Below are 17,254 nucleotides of genomic sequence, written 5' to 3'. Positions count from 1 at the left end.
CTGTGAACGGACAGACGGGGTGGAATTGGCCCTCCGAAACAGGAAATGGTTCTGAAGGGGACTTCCTGTTGACGTGTAATGTATCAGTTCTTTGTATTCGCAGGTGTAACTGAAGCAGATCTTAAGATGCTGCTCTCTTTGGGGATGCTGATGCTCTCTGCCACACAGATTTACACCATTTTCACGGTTCAGATATTTGCCTTCCTCAATCTTCTGCCCGTGGAGGCTGACATCTCAGCTGTGAGTGTCCAACACTCGTACTGCAACAGTAAATTGATATACATATGGTTTCGGACAATAATTAATGGCTGCGTTTATTTTTCAGTATTCGTTCGACAATAAAACGGAGAACTTTGATGACCTGCCGGCTCGGTTTGGCTACAGGCTGCCCAGTGAAGGACTGAAGGTGAGTCATGTTGATGGTCATCATGATCATACGTGTATGATGATCTGCTGTTATGTTAATGCAGCTTGATTACATCTTTCACTGGTGAATTTTTGAATGCACTGTTGAAGTCTATGAAACGTATGAAAAGTAGTATCTTTTTACTTTTTTCTGGCATATTTACATGGTGTATTATCATATAAAAATGTCCATGAATATGCATGGTTGAATGAATAAGCGTATGGTTTATTAAAAATGTGGCAGTTAAACATGACTGTTGTGCCTGATGTAGGCATGGTTTAATTGTTACATAATTGCCTGCTTAATTATTTTATCAACTGCAACTTAAATATAGAAATTTTCCCCCAATAGAAATTGGTAAATACATTTTTACTCAAGGATGCATAACATTGATCAAAAGTAACTGCAGTGACAATTATAATGCACTTTATTCATCAAAGAAACCTGAAGAAAGTGTATTTGTTTACTACAACAACAAAACAGTCCAATGAGTGTTTCGTCAGATATATGTTAAGTTCACACTATAAGTGATCATGACAGCCTTATCCAGATGTGCATGAGAGGAGCATGTATGCATATGTCAGGTGTTTCTGAGATGTGGAAAAGGGGGCTAGCATTTAAAAATAGATGTTTTGACCCGACCCCTAGACCTCAGAGCTGGTGATTTAGTGAGTGACCCTCTCCCGTGTGGAGATGACTGACCCAGAACTGAACTCACACTCACTGCTGCTGATGATGTGAGCCGTTAAACTTTTATTAATTTCCAGGAAATGAACTCTTGATATCAACAAGATATAGTTATTAATATCAGGAATTAGATTTATACAAGTAACAATGGCAATTTTTGATATCAGAAATTACATTTTCACTAGTAACGATTCTTGATATCAATGGCAAGCCGTTTTAGCTTAAATTGTACCCAGCCTTACTCATCATAAATTTCATTTTTACGAGTAAGAATTCAAGAAGAGAGCTCTCAAACTCAATTCGTACTGGTGAAAATACAATTAGAGAGCTCTCAAACTCAGTTCGTACTTGTGAAAATACAATTAGTGAGCTCTCAAACTCAATTCGTACTCGTGAAAATACAAGCAGAGAGCTCTCAAACTCAATTCTTACTATTGAAAATACAAGCAGAGAGCTCTCAAACTCAATTCTTACTAGTGAAAATACAATTAGAGAGCTCTCGAACTCAATTCTTACTAGTGAAAATACAATTGGAGAGCTCTTAAACTCAATTCGTACTAGTGAAAATACAAGTAGAGAGCTCTCAAACTCAATTCGTACTAGTGAAAATACAATTACTGAGCTCTCGAACTAAATTCTTACTAGTGAAAATACAAGTAGAGAGCTCTCAAACTCTATTCGTACTAGTGAAAATACAACCAGAGAGCTCTCAAACTCAATTCTTACTATTGAAAATACAAGCAGAGAGCTCTCAAACTCAATTCTTACTAGTGAAAATACAATTAGAGAGCTCTCGAACTCAATTTGTACTTCAGAAAATACAGTTAGAGAGCTCTCAAACTCAATTCGTACTCGTGAAAATACAATTAGAGAGCTCTCAAACTCAATTCTTACTAGTGAAAATACAATTAGAGAGCTCTCGAACTCAATTCGTACTAGTGAAAATACAATTAGAGAGCTCTCAAACTCAATTCGTACTAGTGAAAATACAAGTAGAGAGCTCTCGAACTCAATTCGTACTTGTGAAAATACAATTAGAGAGCTCTCGAACTCAATTCGTACTCGTAAAAATACAATTAGTGAGCTCTCGAACTCAATTCGTACTAGTGAAAATACAAGTAGAGAGCTCGAACTCAATTCTTACTAGTGAAAATACAATTAGAGAGCTCTCGAACTCAATTCGTTCTAGTGGAAATACAAGTAGAGAGCTCTCAAACTCTATTCATACTAGTGAAAATACAAGTAGAGAGCTCGAACTCAATTCTTACTAGTGAAAATACAAGCTCTCGAACTCAATTCGTACTAGTGGAAATACAAGTAGAGAGCTCTCAAACTCTATTCGTACTAGTGAAAATACAAGTAGAGAGCTCTCGAACTCAATTCTTACTAGTGAAAATACAATTAGAGAGCTTTCGAACTCAATTCTTACTAGTGAAAATACAATTAGAGAGCTCTCAAACTCTATTCGTACTAGTGAAAATACAATTAGAGAGCTCTCGAACTCAATTCGTACTTCAGAAAATACAATTAGAGAGCTCTCAAACTAAATTTTTACTAGTTAAAAAATACAATTAGAGAGCTCTCGAACTCAATTCTTACTAGTGAAAATACAATTAGAGAGCTCTCAAACTCTATTCATACTAGTGAAAATACAAGTAGAGAGCTCTCAAACTCAATTCTTACTAGTGAAAATACAATTAGAGAGCTCTCGAACTCAATTCTTACTATTGAAAATACAATTGGAGAGCTCTCAAACTCAATTCGTACTAGTGAAAATACAATTAGAGAGCTCTCAAACTCAATTCGTACTAGTGAAAATACAATTAGAGAGCTCTCAAACTCAATTCTTACTAGTGAAAATACAATTAGTGAGCTCTCAAACTCAATTCATACTAGTGAAAATACAAGCAGAGAGCTCTCAAACTCAATTCTTACTAGTGAAAATACAATTAGAGAGCTCTCAAACTCAATTTGTACTAGTGAAAATACAATTAGAGAGCTCTCAAACTCAATTCTTACTAGTGAAAATACAATTAGTGAGCTCTCAAACTCAATTCTTACTATTGAAAATACAAGCAGAGAGCTCTCAAACTCAATTCTTACTAGTGAAAATACAATTAGAGAGCTCTCGAACTCAATTCTTACTAGTGAAAATAATATTGGAGAGCTCTCAAACTCAATTCGTACTAGTGAAAATACAAGTAGAGAGCTCTCAAACTCAATTCGTACTAGTGAAAATACAATTAGTGAGCTCTCAAACTCAATTCGTACTAGTGAAAATACAATTAGTGAGCTCTCGAACTAAATTCTTACTAGTGAAAATACAATAAGTGAGCTTACAAACTCAATTCATACTAGTGAAAATACAAGCAGAGAGCTCTCAAACTCAATTCTTAATATTGAAAATACAAGCAGAGAGCTCTCAAACTCAATTCTTACTAGTGAAAATACAATTAGAGCTCTCGAACTCAATTCGTACTCGTGAAAATACAATTAGAGAGCTCTCGAACTCAATTCGTACTCGTAAAAATACAATTAGTGAGCTCTCGAACTCAATTCGTACTAGTGAAAATACAAGTAGAGAGCTCTCTAACTCTATTCGTACTAGTGAAAATACAAGTAGAGAGCTCTCGAACTCAATTCTTACTAGTGAAAATACAAGTAGAGAGCTCTCGAACTCAATTCTTACTAATGAAAATACAATTAGAGAGCTCTCAAACTCATTTCGTACTAGTGAAAATACAAGTAGAGAGCTCTCGAACTCAATTCTTACTAGTGAAAATACAATTAGAGAGCTCTCAAACTCTATTCGTACTAGTGAAAATACAATTAGAGAGCTCTCGAACTCAATTCTTACTAGTGAAAATACAATTAGAGAGCTTTCGAACTCAATTCTTACTAGTGAAAATACAATTAGAGAGCTCTCAAACTCTATTCGTACTAGTGAAAATACAATTAGAGAGCTCTCGAACTCAATTCGTACTTCAGAAAATACAATTAGAGAGCTCTCGAACTCAATTTTTACTAGTGAAAATACAATTAGAGAGCTCTCGAACTCAATTCTTACTAGTGGAAATACAATTAGAGAGCTCTCAAACTCTATTCGTACTAGTGAAAATACAAGTAGAGAGCTCTCGAACTCAATTCTTACTAGTGAAAATACAATTGGAGAGCTCTCAAACTCAATTCGTACTAGTGAAAATACAATTAGTGAGCTCTCAAACTCAATTCGTACTAGTGAAAATACAATTAGAGAGCTCTCAAACTCAATTCTTACTAGTGAAAATACAATTAGTAAGCTCTCAAACTCAATTCATACTAGTGAAAATACAAGCAAAGAGCTCTCAATCTCAATTCTTACTAGTGAAAATACAATTAGAGAGCTCTCAAACTCAATTTGTACTAGTGAAAATACAATTAGAGAGCTCTCAAACTCAATTCTTACTAGTGAAAATACAATTAGTGAGCTCTCAAACTCAATTCTTACTATTGAAAATACAAGCAGAGAGCTCTCAAACTCAATTCTTACTAGTGAAAATACAATTAGAGAGCTCTCGAACTCAATTCTTACTAGTGAAAATAATATTAGAGAGCTCTCAAACTCAATTCGTACTAGTGAAAATACAATTAGTGAGCTCTCGAACTAAATTCTTACTAGTGAAAATACAATTAGTGAGCTCTCAAACTCAATTCATAATAGTGAAAATACAAGCAGAGAGCTCTCAAACTCAATTCTTACTATTGAAAATACAAGCAGAGAGCTCTCAAACTCAATTCTTACTAGTGAAAATACAATTAGAGCTCTCGAACTCAATTCGTACTCGTGAAAATACAATTAGAGAGCTCTCGAACTCAATTCGTACTCGTAAAAATACAATTAGTGAGCTCTCGAACTCAATTCGTACTAGTGAAAATACAAGCAGAGAGCTCTCAAACTCTATTCGTACTAGTGAAAATACAAGTAGAGAGCTCTCGAACTCAATTCTTACTAGTGAAAATACAAGTAGAGAGCTCTCGAACTCAATTCTTACTAGTGAAAATACAATTAGAGAGCTCTCAAACTCATTTCGTACTAGTGAAAATACAAGTAGAGAGCTCTCGAACTCAATTCTTACTAGTGAAAATACAATTAGAGAGCTCTCAAACTCTTTTCGTACTAGTGAAATTACAAGTAGAGAGCTCTCGAACTCAATTCTTACTAGTGAAAATACAATTAGAGAGCTCTCGAACTCAATTCTTACTAGTGAAAATACAATTAGAGAGCTCTCGAACTCAATTCTTACTAGTGAAAATACAATTAGAGAGCTCTCAAACTATTCATACTAGTGAAAATACAAGTAGAGAGCTCTCGAACTCGATTCTTACTAGTGAAAATACAATTAGTGAGCTCTCGAACTCAATTCGTACTAGTGAAAATACAATTAGAGAGCTCTCGAACTCAATTCGTACTCGTAAAAATACAATTAGTGAGCTCTCGAACTCAATTCGTACTAGTGAAAATACAAGCAGAGAGCTCTCAAACTCTATTCGTACTAGTGAAAATACAAGTAGAGAGCTCTCGAACTCAATTCTTACTAGTGAAAATACAAGTAGAGAGCTCTCGAACTCAATTCTTACTAGTGAAAATACAATTAGAGAGCTCTCAAACTCATTTCGTACTAGTGAAAATACAAGTAGAGAGCTCTCGAACTCAATTCTTACTAGTGAAAATACAATTAGAGAGCTCTCAAACTCTTTTCGTACTAGTGAAATTACAAGTAGAGAGCTCTCGAACTCAATTCTTACTAGTGAAAATACAATTAGAGAGCTCTCGAACTCAATTCTTACTAGTGAAAATACAATTAGAGAGCTCTCGAACTCAATTCTTACTAGTGAAAATACAATTAGAGAGCTCTCAAACTATTCATACTAGTGAAAATACAAGTAGAGAGCTCTCGAACTCGATTCTTACTAGTGAAAATACAATTAGAGAGCTCTCAAACTCAATTCGTACTAGTGAAAATACAATTAGAGAGCTCTCAAACTCAATTCGTACTAGTGAAAATACAATTAGTGAGCTCTCAAACTCAATTCGTACTAGTGAAAATACAATTAGAGAGCTCTCAAACTCAATTCTTACTAGTGAAAATACAATTAGTAAGCTCTCAAACTCAATTCATACTAGTGAAAATACAAGCAAAGAGCTCTCAATCTCAATTCTTACTAGTGAAAATACAATTAGAGAGCTCTCAAACTCAATTTGTACTAGTGAAAATACAATTAGAGAGCTCTCAAACTCAATTCTTACTAGTGAAAATACAATTAGTGAGCTCTCAAACTCAATTCTTACTATTGAAAATACAAGCAGAGAGCTCTCAAACTCAATTCTTACTAGTGAAAATACAATTAGAGAGCTCTCAAACTCAATTCTTACTAGTGAAAATAATATTAGAGAGCTCTCAAACTCAATTCGTACTAGTGAAAATACAATTAGTGAGCTCTCGAACTAAATTCTTACTAGTGAAAATACAATTAGTGAGCTCTCAAACTCAATTCATAATAGTGAAAATACAAGCAGAGAGCTCTCAAACTCAATTCTTACTATTGAAAATACAAGCAGAGAGCTCTCAAACTCAATTCTTACTAGTGAAAATACAATTAGAGCTCTCGAACTCAATTCGTACTCGTGAAAATACAATTAGAGAGCTCTCGAACTCAATTCGTACTCGTAAAAATACAATTAGTGAGCTCTCGAACTCAATTCGTACTAGTGAAAATACAAGCAGAGAGCTCTCAAACTCTATTCGTACTAGTGAAAATACAAGTAGAGAGCTCTCGAACTCAATTCTTACTAGTGAAAATACAAGTAGAGAGCTCTCGAACTCAATTCTTACTAGTGAAAATACAATTAGAGAGCTCTCAAACTCATTTCGTACTAGTGAAAATACAAGTAGAGAGCTCTCGAACTCAATTCTTACTAGTGAAAATACAATTAGAGAGCTCTCAAACTCTTTTCGTACTAGTGAAATTACAAGTAGAGAGCTCTCGAACTCAATTCTTACTAGTGAAAATACAATTAGAGAGCTCTCGAACTCAATTCTTACTAGTGAAAATACAATTAGAGAGCTCTCAAACTATTCATACTAGTGAAAATACAAGTAGAGAGCTCTCGAACTCGATTCTTACTAGTGAAAATACAATTAGAGAGCTCTCGAACTCAATTCTTACTAGTGAAAATACAATTAGAGAGCTCTCGAACTCAATTCGTACTAGTGAAAATACAATTAGAGAGCTCTCAAACTCAATTCGTACTAGTGAAAATACAAGTAGAGAGCTCTCGAACTCAATTCTTACTAGTGAAAATACAAACCCAATTCCATAAAAGTTGGGACACTGTACAAATTGTGAATAAAAACAGAATGCAATGATGTGGAAGTTTCAAATTTCAATATTATATTTAGAATACAACATAGATGACATATCAAATGTTTAAACTAGGGATGCACCGATACCGGTATCTGGTATCGGCCTCGATACCACATTTTCTACAGTACTCGTACTCGTTAAAAGTCCCCCGATACCGGGGACGATACCATGTTCTGAGAAATGGGTTAATCACAGGCGCCGAGTGCCCACCCCCAGGCTCCGGCTGCAGCTCAGAGCGGGGAGATGGGGAGACATGTCAGCCGTGTGGAACAGTGATGCGCGGGTCAATGTATAAACAACCTGCACACTACCAACGTTTTCAACTACCCGCCCGCTACTCGGACCGCAAAAAAAGTAAGAAAATATTGTACCCGACCCTCTTCCTGACCGTATTTTTTAAAATTAGTACATGCTCATCGTAGCGTCATTGGGCCATAAACGTGTAACAACACAGCATCGCAAGAAGACGTAGCCTACATATAACAAAGGCAGCACTTTGGTCATCATCTTTCATTATTTCGGTAAATGTCTCCCACACTTACTCTTTCTATTTGTGTATTTGCGGAGCTTCCACTCCCCAGTCTTCACCTTTTCTCTTGACGCCTCCATCTCTCTGCAGACTAGTGATCATAGACATGGCCGGTTCGTGAACGAATCGGTTCTTTTTAATGAACCGGTCGAACCAGTACGCTAAATCGAACTGAATCATTCGCATCAGTTCACGTCTTGCGTCAGTGCTGATCCACAAGTTACTACAGTTACTCACTTTCAGACATGCCTGACAGTCCCTCCGAGTTGAAATAAACCAATATCCCGAATTATATTTTACTCCAGTAACTCTAACAGTTCACTGAACTGAGACATGTTGTTGATACTGCTGATACTGCGCATCCGCGTATAGTAACGAACGCAGAGGTACAGCGGTTCTCGGATCACACCAGTACAGAACTGAGAACTGTTTAGACTGAGCTTGTGTGTCATCTTCGTGCCAGTTATTCAGCCAATAAATAAATTCGGCCTATATATTTCATAGAAAATTCTATCTAGTACTATATAAATACAAAGGTTTAATTGGCATTTTTTTCCAAACGACCTGACCGACCGCGACCCGAATATCATTAAAAATATTTTTGGATGACCCGTAACTGCGGGTAACCGCGGGTGACCGCGGCGCAGGCACCCGCTCATTTTGGATCAACCCGTGCATCACTGGTGTGGAACAATTTCAAAGTGAATGGCTTTGGATTAGGAGAATAAGTTTACTTGTAGTCGCCAAGTTACTTATAGTCAGTTGAATGTCTGTTGGGGGACCAAATAAATAAAGTGTTATCAGATATTAAGCTGATCGTACTAATACTCTAGTCTACTAATACTCTAATGACAGTTAGTTGACATGTAATTGAAAAGTTACTTATAGTTAGTAAAGTGGACTATCGAAATAAAGTGTTACCCAAGTAATTTAATCAAGGACCTAAAAACCCGTATATAAAAATATTTAAATCATGTTTTTTTTTGCTTTTTTATTAAGTACTCGGTATCGGTATCGGCGAGTACTGAAATGCAAGTACTCGTACTCGTTTTCCAAAAAAGTGGTATCGGTGCATCCCTAGTTTAAACTGAGAAAATGCATAATTTTAAGGGAAACATAAGTTGATTTTAAATTTCATGGCATCAACACATCTCAAAAAAGTTGGGACAAGGCCATTTTTACCACTGTGTGGCATCCCCTCTTCTTTTAATAACAGTCTGCAAACGTCTGGGGACTGAGGAGACAAGTTGCTCAAGTTTAGGAATAGGAATGTTGTCCCATTCTTGTCTAATAAAGGCTTCTAGCTGCTCAACTGTCTTAGGTCTTCTTTGTTGCATCTTCCTCTTTATGATGCGCCAAATGTTTTCTATGGGGGAAAGATCTGGACTGCAGGCTGGCCATTTCAGTACCCGGATCCTTCTTCTACGCAGCCATGATGTTGTAATTGATGCAGTATGTGGTTTGGCATTGTCTTGTTGGAAAATACAAGGTCTTCCCTGAAAGAGACGATGTCTGGATGGGAGCATAATTTTTCTAGAACTTGGATATACCTTTCAGCATTGATGGTGCCTTTCCAGATGTGTAAGCTGCCCATGCCACACGCACTCATGCAACCCCATACCATCAGAGATGCAGGCTTCTGAACTGAGCACTGATAACAACTTGGGTTGTCCTTGTCCTCTTTAGTCCAGATGACATGGCGTCACAGTTTTCCAAAAAGAACTTCAAATTTTGATTCGTCTGACCACAGAACAGTTTTCCACTTTGCTAGAGTCCACTTTAAATGAGCCTTGGCCCAGAGAAAACGCCTGCGCTTCTGGTTCCCGTTTAGATATGGCTTCTTTTTTGACCTATAGAGCTTTAGCCGGCAACGGTGAATGGCACGGTGGATTGTGTTCACTGACAATGTTTTCTGGAAGTATTCTTGAGCCCATGTTGCGATTTCCATTACAGTAGCATTCCTGTGTGTGATGCAGTGCCGTCTAAGGGCCCGAAGATCACGGGCATTCAGTATGGTTTTCGGCCTTGACCCTTATGCACAGAGATTGTTCCAGATTCTCTGAATCTTTGGATGATATTATGCACTGTTGATGATGATAACTTCAAACTCTTTGCAATTTTTCTCTGAGAAACTCCTTTCTGATATTGCTCCACTATTTTTTGCCTCAGCATTGGGGGAATTGGTGATCCTCTGCCCATCTTGACTTCTGAGAGACACTGCCACTCTGAGAGGCTCTTTTTATACCCAATCATGTTTCCAATTGACCTAATAAGTTGCAAATTGGTCCTCCAGCTGTTCCTTATATGTACATTTAACTTTTCTGGCCTCTTATTGCTACCTGTCCCAACTTTTTTGGAATTTGTAGCTCTCATGAAATCCAAAAGGAGCCAATAGACCAACGCCACTTTTGCGTCATCGAAGGGTAACGCCCCCTTTTGGGGGAAAACACCTCTATACTGTCTATGGGAAAACATACGGATTCCCATGAGAACAGAACTCACACTAGATCTGCAAAGTTTCTTGATAGCAAAAATGGCACAAACTTAAAGAAGCTAACGTTACTGAATACGGGGTTACAGAGGTGTCCCTTTGAAATGGTCGAAAACTGGATTAATGACCCCACACAGCGGCCAAATATGGACTATTCAGACATCTAACGTTACCACTATCTCGTGGAATCACCAAGTAAGTAGCCTTTTTTATTTATTCATTTATCATTTACACACTCACTGTAGCCTATGAGAAACTACTAGACGATGAGGCCATGTCACTTGGATCATATTTAACTTGATTTAAGCTATTGACAGTTTTGTTGCCGACTAGCTATTAGAAAGACTAAGCTGTTAGCAGCTAACATTACCTTATTAGACTATTTCAATAGCTTAAATCAAGTTAAATATGATCCATTCATCGTCTAGTTTGTCATACTGTGAGTGTTAATGAAAAAAAAAGGCTACGTACTTGGCGATTCCACGAGATAGTGGTAACGTTAGATGTCTGAATAGTCCATATTTGGCCGCTGTGTGGGGTCATTAATCCAGTTTTCGACCATTTCAAAGGGACACCTCTGTAACCCCGTATTCAGTAACGTTAGCTTCTTTAAGTTAGTGCCATTTTTGCTATCAAGAAACTTTGCAGATCTAGTGCGAGTTCTGTTCTCATGGGAATCCGTTTGTTTTCCCATAGACAGTATAGAGGTGTTTTCCCCCAAAAGGGGGCGTTACCCTTCGATGACGCAAAAGTGGCGTTGGTCTATATTTGGCATGGCAATTCAAAATGTCTCACTTTCAACATTTGATATGTCATCTATGTTGTATTCTAAATATAATATTGAAATTTGAAACTTCCACATCATTGCATTCTGTTTTTATTCACAATTTGTACAGTGTCCCAACTTTTATGGAATTGGGTTTGTACAATTAGAGAGTCTCAAACTCTATTCGTACTAGTGAAAATACAAGTAGAGAGCTCTCAAACTCAATTCTTACTAGTGAAAATACAATTAGAGAGCTCTCAAACTCATTTCGTACTAGTGAAAATACAAGTAGAGAGCTCTCAAACTCAATTCTTACTAGTGAAAATACAATTAGAGAGCTCTCAAACTCAATTCTTACTAGTGAAAATACAATTAGAGAGCTCTCGAACTCAATTCGTACTAGTGAAAATACAATTAGAGAGCTCTCAAACTCAATTTGTACTAGTGAAAATACAAGTAGAGAGCTCTCGAACTCAATTCTTACTAGTGAAAATACAATCAGAGAGTCTCAAACTCTATTCGTACTAGTGAAAATACAAGTAGAGAGCTCTCAAACTCAATTCTTACTAGTGAAAATACAAGTAGAGAGCTCTCAAACTCAATTCTTACTTGTGAAAATACAATTAGAGAGCTCTCAAACTCATTTCGTACTAGTGAAAATACAAGTAGAGAGCTCTCGAACTCAATTCTTACTAGTGAAAATACAATTAGAGAGCTCTCAAACTCAATTCTTACTAGTGAAAATACAATTAGAGAGCTCTCGAACTCAATTCGTACTAGTGAAAATACAATTAGAGAGCTCTCAAACTCAATTTGTACTAGTGAAAATACAAGTAGAGAGCTCTCGAACTCAATTCTTACTAGTGAAAATACAATCAGAGAGTCTCAAACTCTATTCGTACTAGTGAAAATACAAGTAGAGAGCTCTCAAACTCAATTCTTACTAGTGAAAATACAAGTAGAGAGCTCTCAAACTCAATTCTTACTTGTGAAAATACAATTAGAGAGCTCTCAAACTCATTTCGTACTAGTGAAAATACAAGTAGAGAGCTCTCGAACTCAATTCTTACTAGTGAAAATACAATTAGAGAGCTCTCAAACTCTATTCGTACTAGTGAAAATACAATTAGAGAGCTCTCAAACTCAATTCGTACTAGTGAAAATACAATTAGAGAGCTCTCAAACTCAATTCGTACTAGTGAAAATACAAGTAGAGAGCTCTCAAACTCAATTCTTACTAGTGAAAATACAAGTAGAGAGCTCTCAAACTCAATTCTTACTAGTGAAAATACAAGTAGAGAGCTCTCAAACTCTATTCGTACTAGTGAAAATACAATTAGAGAGCTCTCGAACTCAATTCGTACTTCAGAAAATACAGTTAGAGAGCTCTCAAACTCAATTCGTACTCGTGAAAATACAAGTAGAGAGCTCTCAAACTCAATTCTTACTAGTGAAAATACAATTAGAGAGCTCTCAAACTCAATTCGTACTAGTGAAAATACAATTAGAGAGTTCTCTAATTCAGTTATCGTCAATGCTTTGTTGCTAGGTTACGAATCTTTTGAGGCTTGATGTCTGTATTCACATGGCAAAGTTCGTCACAACTCTCTGTTCCTGATTCACTGGTTTGAGCGACACCAAACCCCATGATGTTTCAGTGAAACTGTCAGAAATCTCATTACTTCACATGTGTGTCACTTCCCCACTTCAGTGTGATTTCCCCATCTCCGTCACACTCACACCAAACTGAGCTTAATGTTGTGAGAGGTCAACAAGCAACTCTTTTCACATTAGTTTCTGAGATGAATATACCTATCTGTCGTCATCTGTGTGTGCTAAATATTGTGCTGGGAGTTAATCGCTGCTGGAAATCCTGCTCAATCTGGACTCTGTTCTGGAACATGCGAATCTAGCCATGAGCGGGCGAACAAACCCGCGACTCAGCGGAGACGCACAGAGACACCGCTGGAACAGGAAGTGTGTGAGACCACTTCCTGTGGCTGTTACGTTTGCATTTTTGTGTGCATCGTGATGTTTGGAGAACATATGACCCGGATGTTGGAGATCTGCCTTTTCTGCTGTGGATAATGTGCTGCTTACTAAAACCAAAATAATGAAAAAAGTGTGTTCAATATTATAAAAATACCTGAATTTGAATAGGTCAATATTTATAAAACTTAGACATGTCCCAAAACTGAAATTGATTAAAGCTAAATATATATATATATATTTTATTATTATTATTATTTTATATAATGACTTAAGCATAACAAAATGATAATTCTTAGCATCTTTTATTTTTAGAAATGCACTCCAGCTGATAATTATTGAAAATAAATTAATTTGTTTTTTAAAATAGTTATTTAATGATGGCATAATTATCTTTTGCCTGATAACAATGAATGGCTGGTATTAAAATTATATTTTGTCTGAATACTTTTACAATGAAGCCTAAAATCAATATATATATATATATATATATTACTGTATATAATTTTTCTCTATTTTTGTAATGCAATATTAATTTTATTAATACATATTTAATATAATAATTTAATATAATAACAATGGTGTCATGGCTACTTTTAAAAATTGTCTAAACAAATAACTTTAAAATCAAGTGACAACAATCACAAGTTATAACAATTAACAATGTAACTAATGAAAAATAAATGACTTTTTTCTTTTAATATAATCAATAACAATTATTTTATGGCAGATTATCAAAATCCATATTTTGTCTGAATAAACCAAAAAAATAAATAAAATGAGTTGTTTTCAGTGAATTAAGGCATCATTATAATGTTTGATCTGAAAAATGGATATTAAATGTGAAATTGCCTGAAGATTGAACATTATTTGGGAACTACACAAGGTTGTGTTTAGGGCAGATTCAGGCTAAATACATAGTTATTACCCAGTTACTGTAATAATTACACAGGAATGCGGAACAGGGCTGTGAATTATTTTTTTCCTCCATTATTTCTGTGAGAGAACAGCAGAGGAAATGTTCATGAAAGTCCAGTCATGTAGTGTGCCCGTCATTGAGCTGAATGGTGTCTTTCATGTGTCCCGTGTGTCCTCAGTCATGCGCCCGCCTCATGCCTGGTGGTGTTCATGGCCCAATAACCCAAAAACACGAGGTGTCGAGCGACACTGGGCGACGCAGAGCATGTTGTAGACCCCAGAGCTGCAGACGAGTGTGTGTTCCCCTCAGCAGAGGGTGCTGTTGGGACGGGTTGTTTGCTGACACAGTTTGGTTTGATGTCCGCAGGGTTTCCTGATCGGGGCCCGTCCCGAGAACGCCTGCGTGCCGATCGAGCCTCCTCCCCTGAGGGACAACCTCTCCAGCGCCTTCATCGTGCTCATCAAGCGCTTCGACTGCAACTTCGACATCAAGGTACTGGATCACCGGACGTCACACACAACTTCCCCCACAATCCTTCACTCTATTCACAGAACATGAAGTCCTCCACTTGTTCATGTCATGGTTTCTTTATCGTATCTTAATTTAATTTACTTATTACAATTTTTATTAAAAATTTTGTTTTTTAAAACTTGTACAAAATATGTCCTGCTCCTGGAAATAGAAACAGGGAAACAAGGGTAATAAAGAAACATTGCAAGTACGCAAATACTCTCCTAAATGCAAAGTCCCCCCGCTCTTCAGACGTGCCTCAGTGCGCTCATGCTCATGCCGTTGGCAAACAGTTCAAATATGCAAAGACTTCCAGAGGGTCTGCCTACGGTCTCTGTTCACCTGCAGCACTTTGGACGACATCCAAGCGTAACGCTTGTGGCATATAGCTAAATATTTTTCCAACACCACAATAAACCATTCGACAAAGTTAATCATCTACGCCGCTGTGGAATGTTTATCTTTTTAATCTGCATAGAGAGCGAGTGTGCTGGCAAAGTAAAAAAGTTTTGCAGTATTTTAATATGTTTCTAATTCAATCCATTGAAATAGTTTGTCCACTCGATGCTCCTGATATTATATCTGTGACCTTCACGTGACTTGAGTGTGAGAGATTTTCATTTGCGAGGAATGTCTTGAATGCTCTTATCTCTGTCTGTGCAAACATTCACTAATCACTGATCCAGCGCTGCCTGTGTCTGACTCGAGGAGACCTTCGAAGGGCACAGACTTTACAGAACACAGTAATACTACACCGGTATATATTTAGCCGATTTAGATTCAGGGGGTAATATTGGTTGTTTTGTATTTGAAAGTGACAATCTAGTCCTGCAATTCTTAGTTCTGCCCTGAGTGGCCGCTGTCGTGCCGTTGAAGGGATAGTTCAAAATGATCCCCTAATTTACTCACCCTCAATCCTTTGTGTGTATGACTTTCTTCTTTCAGCCGAACACAATCAGACACACACATCCATCCATCATAAAAGTAAGTCTAGGGGGTTAATAAAGGCCTTCTGAAGCACAGCTGTGTGTTTTTGCAAGAAAACTATCCATATTTACAACTTTATAAACTATAATCACTGGCTTCTGGTAACGATCGTACGCAAATTTTGTTCCGGTGGAACAGTGACCTCTGACCCTAAGCATGACGAGTGGCCTCTGACCCAACACATGACCTCTGACCCTACACTTGACGCGTGACCTTTGACCCGCCACATGACCTCTGACCATAGACGGTAAAAGAAATGGACAGAGCGATTTCATTGGATCTCCATTGAGACGATTGAAGCCCGGTTTGGGCGATTTTTTTTTTTTTTTTTTTTTTTTTTTTTTTTTTTTTTTAGCACTTCCGTTCCAGACGCAAAGACTCAAACAGAGCTTGACTACGTATATGTGATGCGAGCAACCCGTCTGTCTTCTAGTGCTGTGGCATAAGAAATCTGAATCATTCCCTTCCGAAACTTGCAGAGGTGGAGAGTGTGAGTAGGAGCTGTCCATTAGCGAGGAGCAGAAGACAATTTTTGCTAGGTATTCTGATGAATTATTTTGTCATTTTGCCTCCACGTTTCCCCGATTGCGCGCGAGCTTCTCCTCCTGTCCATACGGTAATCTCTCTACTGTGCGACAGAGAGTCGCGTGGGTATGACGCAACCGTTAGCCTACTTTCACTAAAACTGCTTCTACGGGGCCAGAACATAAGCTACAAGATAAAGGAGCATTTTATACATTGTCGTGTTTCTTTAGAAATAAATAAATGACAAATGGGGTCTTCAAACGCCTCAGATGTAGAGTTATTTGCTGTCAATGTGACGCCAAAATGAATGGGAGTCAATGGGAATGCTAACGCAAGTGAAGTTCTGCTACAAGATGGCAGCTCCCGTGAGGCTTCAACTTCTGGTCGATGGATTACCCCCTTGCCTCTGACCTGACACATGACAAGTGACCTCTTACCTGACGCATGACGAGTGACCTCTGACCCGATGCATGATGAGTGACCTCTGACCCGACCTTGAAGTAGGAGTAGCATAAGCTTATGTGAGTTGACGCCTTTCGCGGTTCAAACAAACAGTGCTGGGCAACAAACTCAAGCTCCACCCACATTTCTCTTAAAAAAATCACATTTTAATTCATGACCGGCATTTTGTTTTGCCCAATCGTCATGCGTAGGGTCAGAGGTCACTCGTCAAGCGTAGGGTTGCCCATCACTGTTTGTTTGAACCGCGAGCGGTGTCTACTCACATAGGATTATGCTACTCCTACATCATGCGTAGGGTCAGAGGTCATGCGTCGGGTCAGAGGTCACTCGTCATATGTAGGGTTAAAGGACATGCGTCGAGTCAGATGTCACTCATCATGCGTAGGATCAGAGGTCACTCGTCATGTGTAGGGTTAGAGGTCATGTGTCGGGTCAGAGGTCACTCGTCATATGTAGGGTTAGAGGTCATGCGTCGGGTCAGAGGTCACTCGTCATATGTAGGGTTAAAGGACATGCGTCGAGTCAGATGTCACTCATCATGCGTAGGATCAGAGGTCACTCGTCATGTGTAGGGTTAG

General features: G+C 37.7%; 1 protein-coding gene across 1 annotated transcript in view; it reads left to right on the top strand.

Annotated features, from left to right (window-relative positions):
* rnf13 (ring finger protein 13) overlaps nucleotides 1-17,254 on the top strand; it is a 33,211-nt gene that overhangs the window by 1,948 nt on the left and 14,009 nt on the right. The window contains exons 2-4 of the mRNA XM_039689866.2: nucleotides 104-240; nucleotides 326-406; nucleotides 14,559-14,684. Of these exons, the coding sequence (XP_039545800.1) occupies nucleotides 127-240; nucleotides 326-406; nucleotides 14,559-14,684 (321 nt within the window). The 5' untranslated portion in view covers nucleotides 104-126. The remainder of the gene's footprint in view (nucleotides 1-103; nucleotides 241-325; nucleotides 407-14,558; nucleotides 14,685-17,254) is intronic.

Source organism: Pimephales promelas, chromosome 2 (genome assembly GCF_988280905.1).
Source record: "Pimephales promelas chromosome 2, fPimPro1.hap1.1, whole genome shotgun sequence".
NCBI classification, from domain to species: Eukaryota; Metazoa; Chordata; class Actinopteri; order Cypriniformes; family Leuciscidae; genus Pimephales; species Pimephales promelas.
Note: the sequence above shows the minus strand (reverse complement) of the source record. Positions and strands in the feature narration are given on the sequence as shown.